The sequence below is a fragment of the Pomacea canaliculata genome, linkage group LG5 (assembly GCF_003073045.1).
Source record: "Pomacea canaliculata isolate SZHN2017 linkage group LG5, ASM307304v1, whole genome shotgun sequence".
Classification (NCBI taxonomy): domain Eukaryota; kingdom Metazoa; phylum Mollusca; class Gastropoda; order Architaenioglossa; family Ampullariidae; genus Pomacea; species Pomacea canaliculata.
In genome coordinates this window covers 8,624,108-8,650,521 of record NC_037594.1, presented here as the reverse complement: position 1 = coordinate 8,650,521, position 26,414 = coordinate 8,624,108, and the positions used below count along the sequence as shown (strand labels likewise).

The window sequence follows — 26,414 nt, the reverse complement described above, 5'->3', positions numbered from 1 at the left end:
TGAACCTTCCCTGCAGTTGCCTTTCCATCATCTGAAAGTATTTCTTAACTTTTAAAAAGGAAGTACAAACCACCTTGTACTATGTGTATATATATATATTTATCACGTTCTATTGTATTGATCTGTGCCAATTATTCATTATTTTAAAACATTCATACAGTTCTTTTATTCCTAAAACTATCGCATTTGACTTATTTCCTGAGTATCACTTTCTAAGTGGTACATAAACACTGAATATTGTATAAAGTTTGTCAATTATTATGATTATAGTCTTCTATTGTTCAACGCCTACAAACTTAGAATCTGTCCTAATGGATAATAAGAAATGCAAAAATAATCCCTCATGAAAAATTAATTATTCCTGCATCCCAAAAATTCAGATGTGTTGAACAAATTCAAATGTGACATGAGAGGAAAAATAGTTGATTAGCTGCTAGTGAGGTGACAGGAATGTGGTTTTCTTTCACAAAATTCAACAAAAAGCTGGAATGTAGCTGCTACACATTGAAAACGCTCACCTCTCACTCTCATCTGACATCATCTACTTTGGAATGGAAAGGTAAGGGTGAATTTACAAAACAATGAGATATTAAAATAAACTCCTGCATCACTCAAAAGCAAAACTAAACAAAGAAACTATTTTTCTTGAAACTATCAAATACTTTTTGACAGTGAAAATCTTTAGATAGCAAAATCTTTTTCAATGAAGAGGATGATATAACAATGGGATTCTATACCCTTTCAACTCTGCCTTAATGCAAACAGAAAATTAAAATAAAAATAAGAGTGCAATTATCCTGCCTGCCTGAAGGTGTTATAGTCTGAAATCTATGGGGGTTGAAATGGGGAGGGCATGCGCAATGTTATACCTGGTGCACATTTACACATATAGTCAGCGGAGCCTTTCGGCTGGTAGCACACTGCATTATTCTGACACTGGTGGTATTTGCAGGCTCCAGTGTTGGAGGCTGTGTCATAGTTAAGCAAGGCTAGGACAGGTGCAATCTCGCAGTACTGCCCAGAGAAGCCACGCGCACACATGCAGGTATAAGAGCCCACGCCGTCTTGGCAGGATGCTCCATTCAGGCAGACGTGTGACTTACAGTCATCTATATTTTCAGAACAGTTCTTTCCTTGAAATCCTGGTGGACATTCACATCTGCAAAGAAGAAGAAAAAGAAGCAGCAATGAAAATATGATACTTCTTATGTTTTAGATATATATATATATGCACATTAACTTTTGTATAAAAATGCTAAATAAAAATTGGCAACTCCATATTAAAATGTTAAGACTACAATTCCACCTTAAAGAAACATTTTCTTATATAAACTGTATTTTATTTAGTGCTGCATACATGTAGAAAAATGCTCACTGAACTTGAGGCATCCATTAGATTCTAACAATGGAATTAACCGTAAAACCTGACCCTGAAAATAATTGAATACTTGTAGGTGTATAGTTATCTAAAAATCTATGTTTACTAGATAGAAATACTTCCATAAAATAATTCATTAAGGACAGCCGTATTATAAATTCCAGTGAAGCAACCACAAGGGGAGCTCACCGATAACCTCCATCCATGGCAACACAGGTGGCGCCGTTGACACAGTAATTGTAGCCTGCCTTGCAATATGGTATCTTGTTTTCACATAATTTTCCTGAAAAACAGCATGACTAATTGGTTATGATACTTTAAACAGTACATTAGAAATGACTAAACTATAAAATATTTTACTTTGACCTCCACCAAACGTTTTCATGAAAACAAATTTGAAAGACCACACTACATGTCTTATTTTGCTACATGAAACCTCAGAAGCAATCATGCATCCCTATTTAAAATAGAGCCACTCAAATAATGATCTTGTCTCAAACTAAGGCAGGTGTTTTAAGTCATGCACAAAACTACTACTACACTGATTCACATGCATAAATGCATCCAGTCTCAAAACCATCAAACCTGTGTTTTATATATATATATGTGTTATGTGGCTAAAATGTTGGCTTTTATCTTCAAAATAATTCTAAATGGACCCACCTATAAAGCCAGGTGCACAACGACAAGAGTATGACTGAATCTCATCAACGCAAGTGGCGTTGTTCTTGCAGACATTGTCATGGCAGTCATCAATGTTTGTTTCACATCGGTCACCCTCAAAACCATCTAGGCAGTGACACCTACCAAAATGATAAAGAAACTATTTTTTTACATGACCTGATCTTGTATGTCGCTTATTATGTATGCCTTTTATTTAAATGAGTCGGTGAAATCTCTGAAGAGTTCATGTCTACAGCCTGTCAAACTTACATTTTGTCCTTTTTTATTTTTTTTTTAAATTAAAAACCCCCTTAAACTTTCTGTAAAACACTGATGGAATCAAGAGAGGATGAAATGTTAAGTCAAAATCATCATTCGTATAGTTTTAAAGATTTCCTGAAAATCAACCAAATCTTTTAGCATAGATATATACAAAACATTCATCAAAAGCTGCCAAAATAGGCAGTGAGACCTCTCACCTGAAACGACCGAACTCCAAAACTTCACACTTGCCACCATTGTTACATGGGTTTCCAAAACAGGCATCAATTTGCTGGTCACACCTGTCACCATGGTAACCAGGAGCACACTCACAGGTGAAGTTTGTGAACTCTACAAGCTTACAGACACCACCATTTAGGCAGGGTTTGCGCAAACAGACATTGCATTTCTCCGCAACAATTGGGTCAGGGTCCGCTGTAGAAAGAGTTAACAAACTTCATTTATACTGACCTACAATTACTCATTAACACCACTGCAACTGATTACGTTCAAAAATGGCATGTGAGTATAGGTTAAAGGTAAAATTATTAAATGTAACATCACATTATAATATCCTTCATATTTCAATCAGAATTTTAAGATATTCTGCTGAGGTTGGCTGTAGCTGTATTTATAAACAGAAGATCCAACTTGCCAATCTGCTTTGAGCTGAATGTCATTTCTAAACAAACTTTAGTGCTTTGGAAAATGTAACTGAAGTTTTGAGACATTTCATAAGGAATGTTAATCTGAATATTATTATAATGACTAATGGGTTTCAAAGACGCGTGTGTGTGTGACAGAGAACCAGACTGTGTGTATATGAATGCTTTTTTAAATAATTTGGATATTATATTTCATCTCTAAAATATAAATTTACTCACAAAGACATTCAAAATAGCTTGATGGTGTTGTCAACAAAAGCTTAGATTTCATCTGTCGTGGACCAGAGCATGTGGCAATGGCAGGTTCAATATAGTCTCGCTTGATCCAGTCTGAAAGCCACTTCAGATTGCAGTCGCACATCAATGGATTACCTCCAAGTGCACTGAATCAAGAGGACATTTATATCGTTGATGGCTACTAAGCCATAAAAATGAGAACCAGGGTGTTTTTATCTAATAAGTTATGTAGTGTGTCAAAACAGCTGATAATCTTTGATCTGTCAATATCACACAAACATATGTATGCATACAGACTAAAAAACAGACTGATTGACAAACAAGCAGGAAGGCAGACAAAATACAAACTCAAATTGCATTCTTGTATTGACATTTATAAATTAATGGTTACAGCAGATATTTAAATAACTGATTTACCACAAACTTGTTTAAAATTATATATATATGTATTATTCAACAATATTAAAACAGAATGACATTGGCAAAGCAGAGATAAGTTTAAAGATCACTTACATGTGTGACAATGCCTCCAGATCATTGAAAGCACCATATGGAATGGTTGACAGATTGTTTCCATGAAGTGATCTGAAAAAAATAAAGAAAGGTAGATGAATTGAGTTACTTTTGTTGAACAAACTATTGTGACTACATCATCTTTCTAATGCATAATTTTTAAATTTATTATTTTAATAAAATGCTGAACTTATCTAACAAAAGAACTTACAGAACACGTAGTTCCTTGAGTCCAACAAAGCTGGTATCTGCAATGCACTGCAACTTATTGTAACTGAGTATTCTGTGTGGAAAATAGAAAGACAACACAAAATGATCATATAAAATATACCCTATTTCACACAAGCGGAGTTGGCTTAACATCAAAACACATGCACACACACAATGATAACAGGTAATGCTAGGAAAAATTCTTTGATGCTCTCATCATGAGAAAGGAACTTTTACGAGTTATGTAAATGTTAATAAATTTATAAATTAGAACTTACAGTGTTGAGAGAGTCGTTAGGTTGGCAAAGATAACTTCTGGGAGTGTCATCAGCTGATTGTTACTCAAATCTCTGTGGAAGAAAGCAAAAGTTATGATCACTCTTTGGACAGAAGTAAATAATAGTCATCTTTAAATAACTTAAAAGCTTTGAAATCAATGTGTTTAATCCTTGAATTCAAGCTTCAATTATCCATCCAGCAGCTAATGACTATGCCTCATTTATCAAGTAATGTAAAAGGTGGATGCACTTACTTTTTCAAATTTTATATTTCATTTTAAAAAAGTACAGATTGCAAAAGCTTTTCTTAATGCTTCTCTTTTTAGCTTCTACATAAAAGACATTATTATTGTTTATATGAACCTGACCCCTGTTCGATCACCATCTTGCTATGGTCAGGGGTTTGTGTGTTGATGATCCTTAGAACTATGCTGATGGGAGCAAAAGCTCCTGGCAGGGTCACCCATGTTGGACAGATAAAGGAGTATAGATCAGACAAACCCACCAGTCCTCCAGGTCACAGTTGAATAATGAACTAACAATTCATTCCTGTAAAAAGATGCTGTCAGGGAAACTGAGACTAGAGACAATCTAACAGTGACAGTGGAGAGGCAGACCAGATAATTGGCGTTATCACAGTTGGGGACCAAAGCCACAAGGACATTCTCAGCCTGACAGCTGACATGCTATCACTCAAAAATCTCATTGCTATTCATTGCTGGAATGTGAGAACATTGAACCAAATAAGAAAGTTAGCATTGGACGTATGATAAAATGGAAAATGGAGATACTTCAAGATGTCAGAGTCAAAAGAGTGGGGGCAGACATAGGAAGTGACCATTATTTGCTTATTGGCAAACTTTATCTAAAGCTTAGGAAAGTTAAGGTAGGAGAACAAAGGCATCCATACTTTAATGTGGATGAACTTAAAGACTCAGCAACTCAACAGAAATTTATAATAGCACTGAAAAATAAATTCAGTGTCCTAACAGATGACATTCAAATGACAATAACCAACTTTAACCAAGCAATGAAAGACTCAGTTAAAGAGAACATCAGCTTCAGAAAAACAGTGAAAGAGAGCTGGATCTCCTTGGAGACAATAAGAACAATTTAGAAGAGGAAAGAGATAAACTACCAGTTGATTAACACTAAGTCTCCATGTCTAAAAGAGAAGTTGGTGAAAGAATATTACCAAAACGACAAGGAAATAAAAAAGAAGAGCAAGAAGAGATAAAGTCTGCAGAAAAGCTTGCTATAAGAACAGACAAAGCTGCAGAAATACAAGGCATGAATAGCTGTGTGAATGGATCAAATATGCAGCTACACAAACAAATGGTGTGACTGGATATGTGTATGTGAACACATAAGCATCCAAGCATGCATGCACATGCACACACACTCATACACATATAAAGCATGTAGTTTTAATTCAAATATGCATCAACTGTTGTTCAAAACAATGGCTTACAGGCGTTTTAAGTTTGTAAGCAGGCCAATTTCTTGAGGAATTCTTTGAATCTCATTGTCATCCAGATATCTGAAAAAATTAATTAATATTATTTTAAATATAGAACTAAAGACTCTTAAATTTATTAACAGAACAGTTTTAATAAAAAGAAACTGCATAATTTTTGGAGGTAACGTTTAATTTCAAAAATAAGAAAACTCACTGTTACTCACAAAGTATTTTTAAGGTAATCTTTTACTCTCTGGCCATGACTGAGACTGCTTTTAGTTTGTTTCATGGCCAGTGAAACACTGAAGATAACGGGTATTAACAAGTCTTCTTACAAGAAATTCTTTCTATACTATGGGCGTCGACAGCTAGCATATCAATAGCACTTAACTGGCTGTATCATACAACGCTAAATACAAGAAAAAGATCAAAGTTTCTCACAGCTCTATGGTGTCCAAGGGAATGTACTTTGGAATCTCTTGCAGATGTTGATGACTGCACCTCACAATTGTTCCAGTACATGTGCACTTTGGTGGGCAATAGGCTCGTGGATCACAACTGTTCTCAATAGTGACTGCGAAAGCCAAACATACTCATTTAGTTGTGATGGTAGCAACATAATATTTTGTTACTTCATATTATTTACAAGTGTACATCAGCTGGCTGACCATTTTACACACATACATGTACATCAATGGATATCTCAACAATTGCATATGTCACACACTCTGGTAAAAAAAAAATAATAATCAGCAGGCAAAAACTATACTTTCCTGCCATGATCATAAAATGTTGTACACGATCAACAGAAAACAACAAAAGTACTTAGTTCTAAAACATACCCATATTACTGTCTGGACAGCAATGGGGTGTTCCCATGTGACAACCCAAGTCATTATTGTCTGGAAAGTAAATGATTTCTTTTTAAATAAAATGTTTACATATTTAAAGTGCTCTTCACATGCACATACAAATTTGTGCTATTACAAGAAATGTAATAAAATGCAGCTTCTGAACCAGTTCCCTAGTCTATTTCGATGTTTGTTATGGAGTTCGATAATCCACCATCAAACACCGCGCCCTTCTTCAGGGGACACAATACTCAGCGCCTAAATTTATAGTGCAGACCGCATTGTCTCCCTTCAAATTAAAAAAACTCGTTCACGCACAGTTGTTTCTACTTATATACTATTATTTCATTGAAAATACCAAAGCCCTTTAAGTACAGCCTTATCAAATCGACACGGATGGCTTGACTGATGACATTAATCCATTTTTTTTTCTAGCACTTGTGGGAGTGCGATCTATCTTGGTCGTGATGTTGGGCATTATAAATACCTTTTCTTTTGGGAAAACAAGCCATAAACATGCGCTAAAGATCGAATATGCCTTATGAAAAGATACATTATACATGTGTTAATAACGTCAAAGGATGAAACTTTAATCAATTTTTTAAATAAAAAACTCCTTTGACGGAAACATCGACCATTTCTTGCCTTTTATCGGTTCACTTAGAATTATCATAGTCGTTATCCTGCATAGATATTCGGTACTCAGACTAAAGGGGGGGGGGAAATATTCTAAATGATTAATTAATATTTGCTTAATTTTTATTACTTCATTTACCTTCACACACAAAATCGTTCGCATTCAGTTCCTGGATGGGCTTGTTCTTCAGGTTGCCGGGTGCCGTGCAGGTGGGCGTTCCTGTGATAATGTTACGTTGGCTCAGCCATTCCGCCAGCCAGCTCAGATGGCAGTTACAGTTGAATGGGTTCACCATTAAGTTCCTGCACACACATAGCTCAAAATTCTAACTCAATTGAGCAATAACTACTTTAGTGGATAACAGCGAATGAGTAAGCTTATGACAGTGAAAACTAATTATGCAGTTTGACAGCTGACATCTGGAAAAAAAAAAAATCATGAGTAAACTACAGACAAAATGAAGCAGAAAGTAAGGTGGAAAATAACCCCCATTCGACTTTTTTTTAAAGAACAGATATAAACTTAGAAACTCAGAAAGAACAGCCGAGAAGAAGGAACGAAAAACGAAGAAAAGCACAAAATCACACAACACTCAACTTACAAAGTTGAAAGGTAATGAAGTCTGTCGAAGGATCCTTGCATGATACAGCGGATCTGATTATCATACAGAGACCTACAAAGAAAGAAGCAGACACTAGAGCAGGCGATATGATGGAAAACCGTCCACACACAATCATTAACTTCGAACTGACATATTTTTTTCAAGTGACATAATCAAGAAAAATAATTCTATGACTTTACTTTTATCACGCGAATTCTATGTTTATATAAACAAAAAGTCACATTTTGTGTATTTCTACGTAACACAGGTAAAATTTATTACTTACAGAAGTCGCAATTTGGATGTTTCTGAAAAAGTCGCATTGTTGATACAGGTAATTTTATTTCCTCGAAGCATTCTGGAAATCAAAAACAGAAAAGAGACATAAATTATACGATATAGTAGTAAGCACGGTGTCCAGTCTTTCGTAAAACTCTTTTCTCCCAAACCTTTCCCCCCAAAAAATCCAGAAATAAAATTTAAAAACACCCACCACAGCCATGGTCAGACTCATAGAAAATCCTGCGCTGCATCAAGGTATCTTTAAGGTTGTATTAGTAACAAACCAGTTGAACATCACAGAGTAAAGTAAAGCAAGACAGACGGACTGGTTACCAACCTGCCACTGAACCTGCGGACGGTTTCCATCTGACTGGGCGTGTGATGAGTTTATTATCTTAAAGCAGCTTGCAATGTTTTGGCAGCTTATACATATATAATTTAAGAAGGTAGGCCAAAGTTTAGCAAACGTGGCTTTAATGTCTCATTTAATTTTTTTTTTCGTTAACAAGGGAATCAATTGACTAAACAAATGTTAAATGAAGCAGTGACATCTTAGGGCAAACAGGTAAATATCCCATAATTCCCAGACCCATTAATATCTGAGATAGTACAGTCTGCGATTTTTAACAAAATCTTTCTTTTTTTTTGTGGTAGACAACATTCCCGCCCTCTTTCCCTCTTTTTCTTGTCGTATGCCGTACGGGGAGACCGCTAAAATGGACGACCTCTGTTCAGAGGGGAGTGGTTCACGCATGCTCCATGCTACAACATGCACATTTGACATTGTTTCCTTCGCCATGTGGGACAGCAACATGGCGATTACCTGAAGAGACCGCCGCGGCTCTGGGGTCTTGTTTTCCGGAGGCAGGCCATTGCTCCATGTTCGGCTGCCGAGCGCCAAATGTCACAGGAGTGGAAGTGATAAGAGCTCTGACCTTTCCCTCCCTTTTTCTCCGGAAAACTACTGCCTTCTGCGGTCACAACCCAAATCCGCAAGAGGTTCGACGTTTGCAAATATACTTTTTATTTATTTATTGTTTGCTTGTTTGTTTTTGGGTTGGTTGGATCAATGGTTGGTGGTTGTTCGTGACTTTTTTACCGAATAATTTCGTCTTCCCACTCTACCCTGCAGGGGATGGATATAGTTTCAAAGATTCACAGTAATATAGACACAAGACTAAAATTTATTTTGATTAAAACAATTTCTATTACTACCGTCATTACGGACTGATCAACTATTATGAATTATAGTAGAACAGGCAGAGTGCACTGGTGGCAAGAAAAAAATAATTTGCAGAAACCAGACACTTTTTTTTAAAAAAAAGATTCTGGTAGCCAAACACTGAAAATTTACTGCTATTCTGCCTACAATAAATCGTCGTCTTTGTTAACAACTGAAGATAGCAGAAAAACCTACGCCTTTGAAAGAACAAGAAAAAAATGCACCGATTCAACTCATCATGTCATCTGTAGTCTTTTGGATTTGTTGTTTTTTTCTGACCCTCCCGCCTGCCCCAGGAGACTATTAGATTTTTTCCCAGATAATGCAAGGGAATGGGGTAATGGTCGAAGAGATACTTAAGGGAGAGGCGGATCTCAGAAGATCAGGTGACTGGTGGCAGCAGGCCCTGTTAACAGCAGCCGGCGTGCAGATAGCGGCTGCAGATGTGGCAACGGACGCGAGAAGTTGGCGAGACACAAGCGCGATGACAGATGCGACAAGGTGTTGGTGCTGGGTGTGAGCGAACAGTGAACCAGTTTCCAAAGGTAAATTGTTCCTGTGCACGGCTAAGCACTGGCGGATCTGGTAGACCACCCACACACGCACACCCTCACACTCACGCACGTACAGCTCTAAAATATACACGTGTACCTAATTCGTGACATTGTCATGAAAAATGTCTCCGGCGCTGAACCCTACAGCATTTTAAATAATATATTAAAATTACAGGCATGAATGAATATAAAACAATCAAGATGAGCAGAGAAACTACAGTATTCCCATTGGTGGTGTTGTTGTTGGTGGTGGTGGTGGTGGCGGCCATGCGAGTGGTGATGATGTTGACCCGAATGTAGGCAGCTACTGCTGGGGTGATAAAAGTTATGGCAGTGATGTTGGCGATGATGAGAGTAGAAGTAGCAGTGCCAGAGGTACTTACAAACTCTTGACGTTGGCCAAGCCTTGAAACACTCTGCTGGACAGCTGCGACAGCTCGTTGTTGGACAGTTGTCTGCAAACACAAATATACAAGTAGCAGTTAACAGACGTTTGTCAGAGTACTATTCCGACTGCAGGACAACGATTCCCACTGCAGTGTCCGTAGGTGATTCACGTTCCAAGCGAGTGGTTCACCGACAGACACTGCGGAACGCCCCAAACGTGTTTGCTTGTTGCTGTAATTGTGGAATGACAACTTTATTCGTTGCTTTAAATAAATTATTTCGTCTGTAAATCTTTTAGTGGAATTTCTTTACTCTTTTGTTCTCTCGCCTCTTATAGTGAGAAATAAATATAGACTGGTCCCTTTTCTAAGAATATATTGGGCCGATATCTGGTCACCTCCACAACATCAGCCAATGGCCGATTCTCCAAACCGCAACTGTATGAATATGACTGGAATCTTCGCTCCATATGCGAAATAAGTCTGAATGAAAGGGCTGCTGTCAGGATTTTTCTGTTTTTGCGCTCCTTAGATGAACTGCCACTCCATGGCAGGCCTCATGTTACGACCACTCGCTGGGAAACGAGCTCGAGTGTTCCCCATGGGATGCTCAGTGGCTGCGCTGGCGTCGAGAGGCTAATCAACAAAGACTAAGGACCGAGAAAACGGAGGGTCGGGTCTCGTGACGGGAAGACTCCTCGTCCATAAATAGTGTTCTCAGGTTACTATGGCAGCTGTGGACATCGCATCTGACCATGCAGACAGTGTCCGTTAAAATTCCACATTCTCTCTCGATGACTTTGTGGAGAAACACGAAGCCAGCAGCCATCGAATGAAGAAAGAAAGAGTCAAGAGCTCCACATTCCAATCTTCTCTGGCACAGCCTCTTCCGATGATGGAGGCCATAACATACCAGGCATCTAAAGCATCGTTAGCATCTTTATTTTCTAAAAATCATTGTACCGATTGCCTTATACAGTTTTCTTTAAAAGAAACCCCTGATACATGAACCGTTTTTACGAAATCCATCCTTTCGAAATGTTTTGTATCATGCGTCTAGTGTTTGAAGCACAAATTAATCCTGTTGGCGATTTACTGGAAACTTACGAATTATCATTGGGAAGAAATGCACTCAGAGAAAATAACCCAATGATCATCTCTGCCTTTTTGAAAAAGTGGCAATTTTATGTACACATGGAGAGCAAATTTCAGTGACCAAAGGCAAGTAATCTCGAAATTGCCAAAGGGCTGCTTGTGTCCCTTGTGGAGGGTTAGCCCGGAATTCTGATCCTCTCAAAAGTGTGAGTGCCATTTGACTCGGCTGACCCTCCGACTCCCTCACATGCCTTCCTAACACCTTGGGAATCCGAGGTCCTGCTCTTCATGGTTTTACTCCTTCTTCCGCGGGCGCACGCACACAATGACCCTATAAAGGGTCAAATGTCAACTCCTTTCATCTTGAAATCTGGGCTGCCGAGGGGAGGCATTTCTGCTCTGTCTTCGTTGACAAACAGTTACAAGTTTACTGCACTTGTCAATCAGTATCAAAGTTTTCCCAAATACCAAACAAAGAAAGCAAAATACCGAACGACGGTCTTTTCTTTTACAGTCATCGTTATAATCGACTGGTCACATTTATAAAATAATTACTAAAACTAGATGGCGTTCATTAGAACTGGAAACGATCTTTGTCAAACCTCTGTCAGCTTTGTTGACTATTCAGACTCCACATCATCACTAACGTCCAGAACCAACTCTTCGTATAATAATATATATGTCGAAACAGAAGTCATGTTGACATTGTACATTTAATTACATCGAGGAAGATAATTTATTTCACATGTTTCCACAAGAAAAATCAAGCTTCGTGCGTTTCCTCACAAAGTATTCCCAACTTTTCCCTGCTAAATGGAATCCAGATGCTAGCAGGACGGTTATTTAACGGCTGTGGAAATGTTTGCTGCAGTTTTTTGACATGTTCTCAGTGAACAATGCAACATTTCTTTCTTTATTGGAATCAACATTAAGTTTAATGTGTTCTGGCGAGCACAGATGTGGAGTGTTTCTTGTCACGGAGTCCAGTGTAGAGATTTCTGTCCTTGACAACTCTGGCGCCAACTTATATTTCCGATGTTGATGAGGATGAGGCTTTCAGGCATTAAAGTGGTTTATGGACTCTTATGTTTATATGAGGAGGAGGCAAGTCTGCACGTGTTTGTAAGCAACGTAGTTTGTGGTACACGTGCAAATCGCTTCCGTCTCATCGAGTTTATGCGTAGAAAATATAAATAAATACAAATAAATTGGCCATTTTTGTGCACGTGGTTCTCATGGGGAGAGGAAGGGGTCTGTATATACATATAGGTAACATAAATGACAGAAGCTTCGAGGTCTGTGTATACGTACAGGTCAGTCAGTTTTTCGGCGCCATCAAATGCTCCATCTTCGATTTCGTGAAGTTTGTTGTCACTGAGGTCCCTGAAAACAACCGAGGCATAACTCATCTAAAACCTTAGTTTTCACCTAAATAGGCAAATATTAAGTACAGCACGCAGGCATGCTAGCACACGCACGCGCGCACGTACTCACACACACACAAATAAACGGGGAAGTGGCGAGAACGTGGACGCGTTAAGTCAAAACTAAATGATTTGCCATGACACATACAGAAAAAAAAATAATCTCTCGACATCCCTTCTGTACACACGAACAAGTCTTGGTTATTTACACACGAAAGCTTCTAGGACTGTTGCCGAACATTTTACAACACTCGACGAAGCGTCTTTTCAATTAATCTTGTCGGGCGAGTCTATAAAATGAACAATCATGCCTGTTTCTTCTTTCGTTCAGGCTTCTTTATTATTTTCCACCAGCCGTCCTTTAGAAAAAAAAAACTCTTCACTTTTTCCCCAAAGAAGAACGTCTTTGTAAAAAGAAAGTTGTCCCTAGCAAGCGAGAGATAAAAGTGCGCAGTAATCACAAGGAACTAACTTGTAATTTATTTACACTTACTACATGTGATGCTGAAGTAGACATAGGCATTCTACACGTGCGTGTGTGTGTGTGTGTTCTAATTTTGGGCTGAGCATGATGCAGTATTTACAGTCTAACGATTGGAAATAAAATTCAAATTTGGACTCCCCATGGGGAAGAGATGGAGATAAAAAGCAAAGAAGGAGAGCACGAGGCTGAAATGCATATCCCGTTAAGTGACTAAAAAAGTTGGCGACACCATCCTCCGTCTGGAGGCCCAGTGGCGAGTGAACTGCACATTCCACGTCACACACACAGCCAGCCATGCGTCACCTGCAGGTGTGAGTGCGGAGGTTTATGACTCTATTCCGAGCGTGCCGAGGGCACGGCGGTGAACAGGTAAGACTTTAATGGTCCGATTGTTTTACGCTGACGTCACACATGACGCGAGGTCAAGCGTGTCGGATGTTTTATAATGTCTCACAACCACAACTCACCGATTACGGGGAGAGACGATTAATAGGGGTGGATCAGATAAATAGGGGAGGAGGAGAATATGTGTGTGTGTGAGAGAGAGAGGTGGTTGACATCCATCATGTAGAATGACAGCTGAGATATTTTTATAACATTTTTCTTAACTGTACATTACATCACACTCCAAGAATGCATCCGTATATGGGGAAAAAATTATTGTACTGCTGAGAAGAAAACTGATCGCACAGACATATAACCTTATTAGGGAAATTTTTGATAGGAACTTAGCAAAAGCCGGGTAGGACCACCGCGTCACGCCTTTCTCACTTCCGTTTTGCTTCATTATTATTACTTTTTTTTTTCTTCAAAATGGAAATAATTGCATCACGTAAGTGCACGTGTTTGTGAACAGCTATTCGCCACTTAAGTAAAAAATATTCGTAGAGGTAGCTACTTGCTAGCCTACAAATGAACCAATGGCGTGCACTTTGTCATTTACATCTATATGTCCCAGCAAACCACATCAAATGAAGATGTTCTAATGAAGAGGGAGACACATAGACAGGTGAACCGACAAAGAGATGAACAGAGAGACAGGGAACAGAATCAAGGACAACACTACTTACAGAATCTGAAGGTTTGGAAGGCGTTCGAACAGCCCGTCGGCGGGGAGTCTTGTGATCTGATTCGAACTCAGTTTCCTAAAAGAAAAAGAATAATAATATTTGTTTTCACCTCTCTTCTATTACTATTAATACCACTACTACCACAAAACCCACCATCAACAAGCATAATAACAAAATATTTTTTTAAAATCTTGACAAATTCGAATCCGAAACGTTAGTCTCATTTCATCATGTTCAATTTGCCTTTCGGCATGTTGGTTCGTTACAGATGGAAAAGCTTGTGAGCCTGTTGATGGGGAGGTACTTACAGCTCCGTCGTGTACATGGGCACCTCCTTGGGGATGGCATCCAAACCTCGCCCCGAGCAGTCCACGGACGTTCCGATGCACACGCAGTCCCGCGGACACTCGCGGTCGATCATGCACGTGCCGGCATTGATGGTGCGATGAACCTCAGCACCTACGTGGTCAGCCAAACGGAGGAATATTAAAGTATTTATGCATCGAATAAGTCAAGAGACTGAAATATCCTTGTTTGCAGGATCTTGGTCATGTAGTGGGCACTTTAGACTAACCCTTGAGATGGAAATTATTCTTAAAGCGGTAAAAGGACTTAAAACTGAAAAGTGATGCACGCCATGAGGTCTTCAAAAAACCCGAGCAGGGGCTTGTCAACAGTGAAGAAGGAACCAGCTTACCCTTTGTAAGGGACCAGTGGAAAGTCTTAGACTCACCTTTGCATTTGAACTTTTGAGGCTTCACTCTTGTGATCTTCTTGCGCCTCATGCGGCGAGGAGTTTCGCACCTGGCGCCGCTGGTCTCGATGGGGTTAACTTTCAGGTAGTCAGCCAACCATTGAAGGTTGCAGTCACAGATGAAAGGGTTCCGAGCCAGATGTCTGTAAATAAATAACAAAAGTTTGAAAGACGAACAGAAGCGAGATGTTCCTCTTATTAAATCCTGTTCTTTCGGACACCATGTTTCTTCTGTTCTTAAGAATGAAAATTTGTAAAGAAAAACAGATGCTCAGCAGGACTGCCTACTACAGGTGGCGGTACACGTTCACTTTCATTTATTTAAACATCATTCACACACACACGGACATGTATGCAAGCGCGTGAGAGTATGCGAGAGTGGACCACAGACTACACACGCACGCGCGCCTTTTAGCCAAGTTTATTAATCCCGCTGTCTTTTAAACTCAGAAAGTTCAAAGGCGAGCGTGGCCGGGCTCTGGAACGGCAGTTTCACGCCTTAGAATCGTGGAGGGCGAGACCCATGGCCCTCATCTTTCACTGCCGAGTCCCGGCCTCCTTTGAGGCCCTCGCGCCTCTTTGTCGCCGCAGCCTGGCGCGATGTAAAACGTCGTCGTTACGGAGAGGAGGGAGGGAAGATGGAGTGCGGCAGCGTCTTGACGACAGGCGGCGCCCGTGTCCATGATCTCCGGCAAAATAAACCTGGACCGGCCTGGGATGGACACTTAAACCGGCTTTGCGAACTCTTTTGCTTTCACTTTTACATATTCTTCTCTGGCGGTTAGTGAGTACATTGCTCTGAAACTACTGTATAGACCCGCGGTTCTCAACCGGTAGTACGCTTACCCCTAGGGTACCCCTACCCGACATAAATAAGTAAATTTAGTATGGCAACTCTTCGGTTTTAAGCAAGGAAACCAATTCACTAGTTTCGGATCAGTGAGAACATTTGTTTTGTTTGTCTAAATTTCGTTGCTTGTTCATTTTTGGAAACTTTCACATTTGTCTTGTCTGCTGAAGTTTATTCTGTGTTTTATTTGCTCATTCCCTTTTTCCCAATGTCAAACTTGCAGCGTATGGATCGTTCTGGAGTCCATTATTTTAATTCTGGATTAGTTGGCTAAATAGACAGTTCGTTCAGTTATGACATTTGTTCATCGTTTTTTTATTCTGGATTTCTTCGTAGCTGACAACCTTTGAGCCAGTTACTTTCCATCTCCACACCTTCCTTGACTCTACATTCAACATGATTCATAAATCTCACTCATTCCATTCTGAACGGGAGCGAGCAGGTATCTTCCCTTCCACACACACAGGGGGATGAGAAAGAGAAAAAAAAAACACACACGCGCGAGCACACACACACAAAAAATTATTTTCTTTTCTTTCAAGTTACCTATTAAGTTCATGTTTTATAGTCAAGTACCATGCAGTGTTTCTTTATCTCCCATTCATGGTTCTGACCTTCTGCCAGACACAGCATCATAAGAAACAGGAAAGAGAGAAAAACCACACGTGACTTCCTGGATCATAAGACCAGAACCACCAAGTGCCCGGCTTTAGTGGCGTTAATGTTTCCATGCATTTCATTTCAGCTTTGATGTGTTAGATAAAGGGACCTTATCCTCTTCACAAGACAAGCTCTGAAGCTTTTATCTTCTGCCAGTTCCATGCAATCTCTGACACCAGAACACATCTCTAATAAAACAACTGGTTTTCTAATCACAGGCAGCTAGGAATAGATCCTCGCCACAGCTCAGCAACACGAAAAGCCTCTCCTCCCTCTCTCTCTCTCCTCTCTTCCTCCTCTCTCTCTCTGGTTCACTCTCAGTTCTAATCAATTCTACAAACCCGCCGGGAAATCAGCGAAGTTCTGTCCCTTCTGGATGTCCCCTAGGAGTCAGCTCTTGTCTATTTCTAGTGATAAGTAGTTCTTTAAGCTTGTAGAGAAAAAAAAAAGAAACCAGAAACCCTGTCTGCCGGTCGCCATTCAACAAACTGACCAGTAGCAATGACTAAAGGGCAAGACAGGTCATGGAAACAAGTAATCACTGTGCACACCTGTCTCCATGTCTTCTTATCCCCGATCTGACCTCGACATGACCTAAACCATGAATAAAGAGCTTAAAGGATTGCAAAGAGGTGCACATAGTGCGGGCGGGCAACCACGAACGTGCAATGACTACGTGTCGACATGTCCGCACTGGGTTGGGGCGACGCCATGACCCCGGGTCACGTGATCCCCTTCGCTTGTCTAAACAGAAGTCGGGATGTCATATTTGTGATGGGGATTACACGACCTTTGGTTGTTTGCAAACAGATTCTTTTCTATGTTTATAATGGTTTTAAAGAAACCTGCTTGTTTTCAAATGTTGCCCTCCTCCGAGACTCAGTATTCTCTAATAATAGGAAACGATATTCACCACCACCACCGTTCCTTGAAGACATAATAACAATAAGAAGGACAGTGTGTGTAGATACATACTCCAGGGTACTTACAAAGTCTGAATGCTTCGCAAAGGAGCGAAAGTTCCATTAGCCAGGGACTGTATCTTGTTGTCGTACAAAGACCTGAAAAAGAGTAAGTCTAATATAAAAGTTTTGCTGACATTGTTGCGGATATACAATGATTTAAAATTATTAATAAAAAAACTTCAAATACACACCACATGAATAAACTCATTCTTTGTCTCTCTAAGAACATATTATACGAAGACAAAAGAGAGAGAGAGAGGCGGAAAAGACACAAAAGACTAACGTTTGTTTCTTTACAGAAATTTGACAAAAAGCTCGCGAACGATTGGGAGAGCGAGCTGACAAATGTGTCTCAGCCTTTTAACAACTCATTAGAGGTTTGCGGAAACATTTCCACAGACTGTCTGCGGAAGCCGGCAATGAGAGCTTTCTTCCAATCGGCAACGGCTTCTGGGAGTCACGTGATCTGTTTCCATCCCTCCATTTCACACACGGTGCCCCGTACATGAACTCTGCAGTCACTAATCTCAACAATTCTGAGAGAACTGTCTCTGAATTATATGGGTTTTCGGGGAAAAACACAAAAAATGAAGATCAGCTGCCACTCCTACTCTAAATTTTTCCGGTTTGGGGGCTCGTATCATTATCTCAACAAGATTGTGTGGGTCCGTGATGTACAGCTGCACATCTTCATGTTGATTGGAAGATGAATGAGATAATATTTATCGTTATTATTTAAAGTTTTTTTTAATGTACTTTGAAAATATCAGTAAAGCGAGTATGACTAATATCACACGGCTATGTCCATGTAGTCCACTGCTTTTCTTCAAGAAGCTGAAGATTATGACACGGGGAGGAAGGGTCAAAGTTCGTTATACAGAGTAAGGACAGCCACTGAATGTCGGATATGACAGAAACCAAACGTTATCAAGGAAATGAAGTCCCACTTCAGTGGAAGAACAGTATGGACCTGTCCCAAGTTTCTGCTGGAATCCATCTTTCGCAGCTTCCAGATGTGGAGGCTGATGCGGTCTCGAGTCGTGATACGTGGCGATGCCACTTCCTTATTTACCGTTGTATTTTTTCCTGTCAAATCATTCCCACGCCTGTTTAAATTCCGCAACGGTCAAATCTCTTCCTAAAATAAAAAAAAAATTCACGGTGACGAGTGTTACGTGAATGAGATAAAGGGATAAAAAAATTATAAAAAAAAATTAGGCTTCTTCATTCATTAAACATCCCGTTACCCCTGTAAGTATAGACTCGTCCAATATCCGAAGAAAGAGTTTCAAGATGATGATTTCGGGGCTGAGAAACATTTGACGGGGTTGCCAATGTTTACCCTTTGCTGCTTTGATCAACAGAAGAGCACCTGCTTACAGCGCCTAAAAGCACAAACCCACGTTGGGCTTATACATCCAGGGAATATAAAGTTAATTTCTACCCCTTCCACCATCTTTGCCACCCCTTCACAAACACCCACCCCTCCACAGACACCCACCCCTTTACAAACACCTACCCCTTCACCAACATCCACCCCTTCACCAACATCTACCCCTTCACCAACATCCACCCCTTTACCACCCCTTTTATGAGCAGAATTGCAGTGAGATGAGTGGCAAAGCAGATTTCTGCGCCTGACGTCAGACGGTTTACTCACTAACAGTCCTATTATCTACCAAAGATATAGTTCCTGTCTTTAGCAGTTATCTTTCGGTGCTCACCTGATTTATTGTGCCTATAAATCTTGTGTTTAGAAGATTCGAAGAAACTTTTTCCCCCGTCGTGAATAAAATGCGCGGAATTATGTTATTACTGGGCTCTGAGGGAGCGCGGCATGCTCGGAACAGACGAATATTTCAGGTAGATGCTATGCAGCTTTCTAAATGCACACTGGCAAGTATCACTTAGTTTATCTAGGGAATTTAAAAATTCAGAATTCGGCATATCACGATACTGAGTGGCAGAAAAACCTTGCAGGGTAAAACAAGAAAAATATTTTGAAGGCAAAATTAGGAGAGGAGGGTCAAAGGTTAATGTAAAAAGGCAGATAGGAAGACAGGATGAGTTATTGCAGGTGCAAGTGCGACCTTTGTGGCATATGCACACCACAGTTCATCCACGTGACGACCGTCTCATTAAACATGTCAAACAGTTCTGCTTTCATTAAAATCAACAGTTTATTTATTTATATTTATTTATTGATGCGTACGAGTATTTATTTATAAACTTTTAAAGCTTGAAATAAACTTGAAAAAACCCGAATATTTAAAATAACAAAGTAGAAGAACTTACGAGTTGTTTGATACTTATCTGTAGATACTTATCTGTAGAAAAAAAATATGTTTCTTCCTCGAGTACAGAGCAATCATTAATACAAAGTCAGGACTGGGAAATTCAAAAGTTTATTAAATATTATATTTTGAGCTGCCATCTTGTCTAGCGGTCGGTAACCATAGTGAACATTAAACACCCATTCGAAATATAACTGACTCACATTTCAGATAATTACTTACAAGAGATGCAATGTCTGGAGGTCTTTAAATACATCCAGACGGAGGCAGGTAATGCGGTTGGCATTCAGCAGTCTGCAAAACAGTATTGTACAGAAAGGGTATTCCGGTAAAAATCTAAGCAACTGCAACAAATTTATTCAAGAAATAGAAATGTAAAAGCGCACACTGTGTCGAATGAACCGTTTACCCATTCTATATGTCTGTCCGCTGTGACGTCCGTCCGTCCGTCCGTCACTGACTTCCACGCCGCCAGTCATTCATTTCTCCTTGCATTGCATTCCCGCCGTCTTTGTTCAACCCGTTCACTTTAATTTTACATTTAAAACATTTATATTTGTGTGTACCGTGTGCACAGTTCACGAGAGATGCATAAGCGTTGGAACAACTGTTTGCATTTATGTGCATGTGTCTTCCATTTTTTGGCAAAAGTAAAAAAAAACAAAAAACTGGGGAGTGTCCATGTCAGACATTTCCCTAACTGACAACATCAGAAGAACAACAAAAACAAACAATAACAATGTCTGATACAATAAAGCCAGTCATCGTTACAGCCAAGGGAAGAACAAGCATATTACAATGTTTAACTGGTTTAAGAATGTGAGTGAACGTGAAGCAGACAGGACGAACCAACTGGAGAAACAAGCCTTCCATGATGGCTTTCTCTCTTCTTTTATACTTATCCACCACTTTCCTACTCCCTTTTATTCGATAAAAAAATTAATTAATGGATAAACAAAGAAGAGGGAACCATGAGGTGAATCAAACAGATTTGCCGGAACTGCTGTTGATATTGAAGAAATGACCAAACGAAGCGGATCTCATCCTGCAAGGAAGTAGAGGAGCTCCCTGCTCCACTGGCTCCAGAATGCACGCTCATCTAGAAGGGCAGGCTTTGATATATCTCTAAATATTGCCTTTGCGTGCTCTCTGAAGTCAGATTCTATCGCCAAGCACGTGTCAGAGGTTGAAAGGGCAGAGGAGGAAACTCTGCCCTCTTTTTATCGCAATATACACATCCAAAAGACATCAAACACCTGCTGGAGATAGTCGAGTTGGAGTTTGCTCCATTCACGGAAGACGCCTGACATCCGTTTCTGTCCGACACGTGAACAAAAAGCTTGTTATCCCTTATCACGTGACATATTTCATGTCCTGGCTGAATTCTTATAGTTTGATTTCTCTGCACCGAGCATCTGTAAGAAAGTACAGAGGTGACTTCAGTGGAGGGTTAAATACAGGAAGGGTTGGACTGATGAAGTATTTTCAGACGCACAATCCACTTTGATAAAAGTCTAGAGATTCTGAACAGAAAGACAGACGCCGTTGGATCCAGTGTTTCCTCTTCATGCATTCCTTAAGAAGACATTGATATCTAAACCCAGTCCCAATGAGTTTTTGAAAGCAAACATCATGAAAATATGTTTTGCTCTTGTTAAGCAATGACTTCGCCTTTCTTCATTATATGAAGAAGCCGCCATGCACGGATGTGGGAAGGAGCGACTTGCGTCAAGGAGATGTACTCTGCCAACACTAATAGACAAGGGAGAGAACTCTAATCAAGGACATTAACTCTGATTTGCAGCATCTCGCGTGAAATGTAGTGGCTGAGGGAGGAGTACGCATCGTCGAGTATATCTACCTGGCGAGAAACCCGGAATGAGGGGGAGGGAGAAGACTGTCCCTCCGGTTCCCACCGTGCAGTGGAACAAGTAGCAAGAGTGAAGTATGTGAAATATGGTGTGAAAAAGGCGGCCTCGTTCTCGCCATGACCTCCGGTCATAAACTAATGAGGCGCGAGATGATGTTGCAATCACAAGCAGCGGTGATGAACGCGCAGGGAGAACGCTCCCCCTCCCGAGTCCTAACAACAGGTGTTCTCTTCTCCAATCTGAGCATCTCGGGAGGACGGGCAGTGATGGAGGGCACCTGGCCGCACAGCTCTGTGTCTCAAACATCTAAGCTATGTCCATAAAGAATTTTCTAGCCTGGGACGACAGGTTAACGACTCCAATTAAATTATATTAAAAGTTGAAAACGAGAGAACATTTTAATACTTTCGGCAATATGAGAATATTATAAAACTCGTTAGTGATGACAAGATGCGGAGAGAAATCTTATCGGTAAGATATCACAAATGAGGTGGGAATTATCACAAATCTCGTCAGACGAGAAGAAACAGTTTTTATCAAAGTTCTAAAACACCATGATATCATTTTTTAAATCCTATACGTATTTCGTGTATACCTGTTGATATGTTCTCGGCGGCTCGTACAGTTTACAAAAGACTGAAGTTGTGATAAGTTAATTACAAATCTCTCTTCAAAATAAAAAACTGTAAAGTCTTCAAACAAAATATAATTACCGTGTCGAGTATAACACCACAAAGTGTATTTCACTATTTAAAGGTCTAGTAGGGTACAAAATATCTGAGTGAAGAAGTGGACCGGCTGTTCACTGAGGGATCATTTCACAAGGGGAGCAAACCCCGGCCCCGCTGGAGTGAGTTTCACATCTGCTGCTCTCCATCATGTCTCCCTACGACTGCTACCTCCGGTACCAGTTACAGGATAAGATGAAATGAATGAAACTGAGGGAGCCACGTACTCCATTGTCGATATACCCTCCTCCACACATCATCACACTCAGAAAGATCAAGCTTGTAAAGTGAAAATGTTCTCAATTCTAGCTCTTCTAATTGTTCATCCTTGATGCAAATTCCTCCTGTCTGTATCTTGTCTTTTATATTCTGTGGTTTCGTCACAAGTCGTCTTGTCTTCAAGATGTTCGGAAAGGACCAAGTAAAGGAGCGGGCTTTCGCTTTCTGACTATTTGTAATCAACCATTTCAAAGCCGGTATACCAAAGTGAGACGTTTTGAAATTTATGATTTCGGGGGAAAAAAAAAAACTAGGAGTGGATAACTGTATCAAGCCGCGGCCGCCTTCAGACCGACTTCGCCATCTTTGATAGCAGCACGGCAGGGGGAGTGAAATGAGATAGAGAATGACCGATGATCTCCATGAACTCTCCATGCACGCTTGTGGTATGTGTGTATGTGTGTTAGGCAAACTATGCAGGAAAGAGGTGTTTGTGTGTTTGTCTGTTTGTAGACAACACCAATCACATTCGCGAATCCGTCGTCAATGAAAAACTGAGGCGCCCCAAGAACAGTAGCAGTCTACGTGGACAATGCTCTTCTTCCAGCTTAGCATTTCCAATTAATATCGAGTAATTATTCAAGGTTTGTACTTTTTACCAATTTCTGAGCCTCAACTGTTTTGACTTATTAAAGCATCAGCTTGTTATATCATGACACAACACATGTAAATCACATCTGGTTACGGGTAATCAACTTTAGAAGCTGACACAGAGTTTAAAAATATCTGACGATGCTCACGAGAGCAGGAGTACAGAAGAAAGGGGGAGAATAGCCAGGAATTGAAAGAAAGGAAAAATATGATCACTCACAGTAGCTGTAAAGATGTCAACCCATAAAAAACTCCAGGAGGCAGTTCGCCAATCTTGTTGCCGTACAGAACTCTGGAACAAAAAGCATGACACACCGGTTGTCATTTACAGCATGGCAAAAACACGGGTACTCAGACGATAAATATAACATGCCAATGAAAATGATATAAACCATCTCCCGGTGCGGCAAGAAGCGTTAGACATTTTTTTCTGTCTGAAAGATACGAAAATATGACGAGGTCAGCTCAGCGTGTCTTGTGAGCTCCGCATGGAGGAGAAGGATGCTTCGGCTCTGTGATTACTTTCGCAATCTTCAGACATCTGGGTTTGCTGACCAGTCACTCGACTGAATAAGTGCATATGGGGGTGGGTGGTGGGATAAGGAAGTAGCAAGAAAAAATCAAATAAAATCATGAAAGAAATTTTTAATCAAATCTTTGACAGCACCATCCTCAGAAAAAGAAACACGTCTAAATCATTGAAAAACAAATTGTTGTCGCAATTATCTTTGTCTTCAGTAAAGAAGTTAAATGACATTTCAAGCTTCAAACCCCCAACCCCGCTTCTTTTCTTTAAAAATAAATGGTTGGGTATCATAAAACACAGACGCCAGTAACACAATTTCCAGGTGAAAATAATGGAGAAATCTTCATCACACTTTACTTTCGTACAAAGCACCGTAAAGTAAGAAAAAAACAAGGATGGTGGTGTTGGAGGGATGGCATGAAGAACTAAAAGATAAAATGAAAGCAAAAATGAAAAGAATGACAATGACACGAAAAAGGCCGTTCCAGTTGACTACTTCAAGGAGACGCTTTCTGGCTTTATCATATTCGGTATGGTGACGTCAGAGTTGTACCGCTCTTCAGGTGGACAAGTAAGACAATGTGACGTCAGAGTGGCACCACTCTCTAAGTGGACTATCTATACGATGTGACGTCATTATGGTACCGTTCCTCGGGCAAACACAATCTACGGTTGCATTTAGTGGGTGGAAGTTTGCTTCTCTACGTTCTGTGTCCAGTGATCTTTGCCTGGGGTTGCTGTCCTTAGAACCCACGTAGACAACAATGCTACTTCTGTCATGTTCCATCAAGGTTTATTTATTATTATTTATGAATAAAAATCAGGCAGAGCAATACAAGTAACTTACAATGAACTTAATTGATGAAGTCCTGAAAAAGCATCTGGAGCCACATAGGATATTTGGTTATTACTCAGGTCTCTGTAAGACAAACCAGAAAAAAAAATAGTGACACTCATTAAATAAAAGATAGCTACTGACTTAATCTTTAAAAAAAAACCACCAATTTAAAAAATCTCAAAAGTTGTGTGGCACTATTAACAGTATCGTGACAGTCAAAAGTTCGCTCACTGTCCTTTTTGCAAGAAAAATGTATCTACAAATGTATGTATGTGATGCTAAACATCGGGACAATTTTGAATAAATAACCGGGCAGTACCCTGCGGAACACCAAGTGTAAGTAAGCAAGTCGAGTTTTGAGTTGGCAGCAATCATGGCGCCTAATGAATGGAAAGAGACAAACAGAAGACACAGGCATACTCACATTCTCCGTAGTTTTTTCATATCTGCGAATGTTCTTGACGGGATCTGTGTAATGTGGTTCTCTTCCAGTCGTCTAAAAACAAACAAACAACAAACACACTCATCAGATTTGTGTAATGTGATGCCATGTGACTTCAAAAATAGAGACCTTTTGAGGAAATATCTGAAACCTGCTAACAATATGTGGTAATTACAAAGTTTACATATTGCTTTGCCATGAAATACAAATGCAGCCGTAAACAGTTTGTTTATTGGTATGCTTACAATAATGTGGAACTTAAAGACATCTATGTAACAATGGTAGTGATCTTAGAAATATAAACCAACTGAACATTGTTCTTATGCCGGGTGGACTAAGCATGCTAGAAAGTTTTCCCCATGAAGAAAACAGGAGAGAAAATTCTTGTCCTGCCGGAAAGATTCTTGGAATGGCGCATGGATGCTGAGGATAAAGCTGCAACAGGAATAATTTTGTAGAAGAAGATGTCTGGAAGCTATCAGCAGATGATGCGCTGTGAAATGTTCAAGGTGTCGGTCCACTGGGCCACACTCACACAACTACATGTACACGTGCTCACTGCATGTGCTGCACGTGCGTCAGTGCATCCGTTGTGGACACGGGCGCGCGCGCGTGCTCAAGTGTGTTTGTTTTACAGACATGCACGTGCAGGAACACTAAACGAATTCTCGGTTTAAAGATGTTCTCATTAGCAGCATCGCCAATATGCACCCACTTCCTCTTCTCCGAAGGAAAAGGCGTTGGAGAGCAACAGAATGACAAAAAATATATAGAGATATAAAACCGAGTGAGAAAGGGAGTAAGCAAGTGAGCAAAAAAGAATGAGAGTGAACAGAGAGAGAAAGTAAATGAAGATGACAGAGAAGGGGGGTAGTATAAATTAAATCATCTTTTTTAAAATGTTGCGACAACCTTTCAAGACCATCATCTGGTGGCCTGACAGCAACAACGGTAGTGAAAGTCATTGCATCTCTGTTCGACACGGCGTCTAGTCTGAACTCTTGTCTACCATGACTTTTCTCTTCGCTCTTTCTCCTCCTTCTCATCGCCGTGAGGGGCTTCAGGGTGTTTGTTCGAACCCGGGGCCAGGTAAGAAACCCGCGGTTCGGAGCTTGCGGGATGCCGCCGCTAGAGGTCTCAGTGTGGTCTTCAAGAAAAGGATGAGCACAAGCTCCGCTGACAAGGCTAGCGAGGACTTCGCGGCAATTTTGTCAAGTTGAGTGGACGGCACCAACGGCCTTAAAGGGCTCGAGCCTGGAACATCTCCATCACCATCAAGAACATTACCACGGCTTCCAAAAGGCCTCGTAACCAGAAGCCCACGTGATCAATATGACGCTTGCCGG

The 26,414-nt window shown here is 40.2% G+C and overlaps 1 protein-coding gene across 2 annotated transcripts in view; it reads right to left on the bottom strand.

Annotated features, from left to right (window-relative positions):
• LOC112563597 (protein slit-like) overlaps positions 1-26,414 on the bottom strand; it is a 70,434-nt gene that overhangs the window by 10,565 nt on the left and 33,455 nt on the right. The window contains exons 9-32 of one of the 2 annotated variants that reach the window (XM_025237706.1): positions 25,051-25,122; positions 24,636-24,707; positions 23,483-23,554; positions 20,016-20,087; positions 17,524-17,595; positions 15,004-15,167; positions 14,579-14,729; positions 14,271-14,345; positions 12,604-12,675; positions 10,195-10,266; positions 8,040-8,111; positions 7,754-7,825; positions 7,291-7,454; positions 6,507-6,566; positions 6,106-6,238; positions 5,677-5,745; positions 4,206-4,277; positions 3,929-4,000; positions 3,718-3,789; positions 3,187-3,350; positions 2,521-2,737; positions 2,042-2,181; positions 1,568-1,661; positions 870-1,159 (exon numbers count right to left, since the gene is read on the bottom strand). In XM_025237706.1, the coding sequence (XP_025093491.1) occupies positions 870-1,159; positions 1,568-1,661; positions 2,042-2,181; positions 2,521-2,737; positions 3,187-3,350; positions 3,718-3,789; positions 3,929-4,000; positions 4,206-4,277; positions 5,677-5,745; positions 6,106-6,238; positions 6,507-6,566; positions 7,291-7,454; positions 7,754-7,825; positions 8,040-8,111; positions 10,195-10,266; positions 12,604-12,675; positions 14,271-14,345; positions 14,579-14,729; positions 15,004-15,167; positions 17,524-17,595; positions 20,016-20,087; positions 23,483-23,554; positions 24,636-24,707; positions 25,051-25,122 (2,585 nt within the window). The remainder of the gene's footprint in view (positions 1-869; positions 1,160-1,567; positions 1,662-2,041; positions 2,182-2,520; positions 2,738-3,186; positions 3,351-3,717; positions 3,790-3,928; positions 4,001-4,205; positions 4,278-5,676; positions 5,746-6,105; positions 6,239-6,506; positions 6,567-7,290; positions 7,455-7,753; positions 7,826-8,039; positions 8,112-10,194; positions 10,267-12,603; positions 12,676-14,270; positions 14,346-14,578; positions 14,730-15,003; positions 15,168-17,523; positions 17,596-20,015; positions 20,088-23,482; positions 23,555-24,635; positions 24,708-25,050; positions 25,123-26,414) is intronic. The other variant, XM_025237707.1, reaches the window with a different exon arrangement.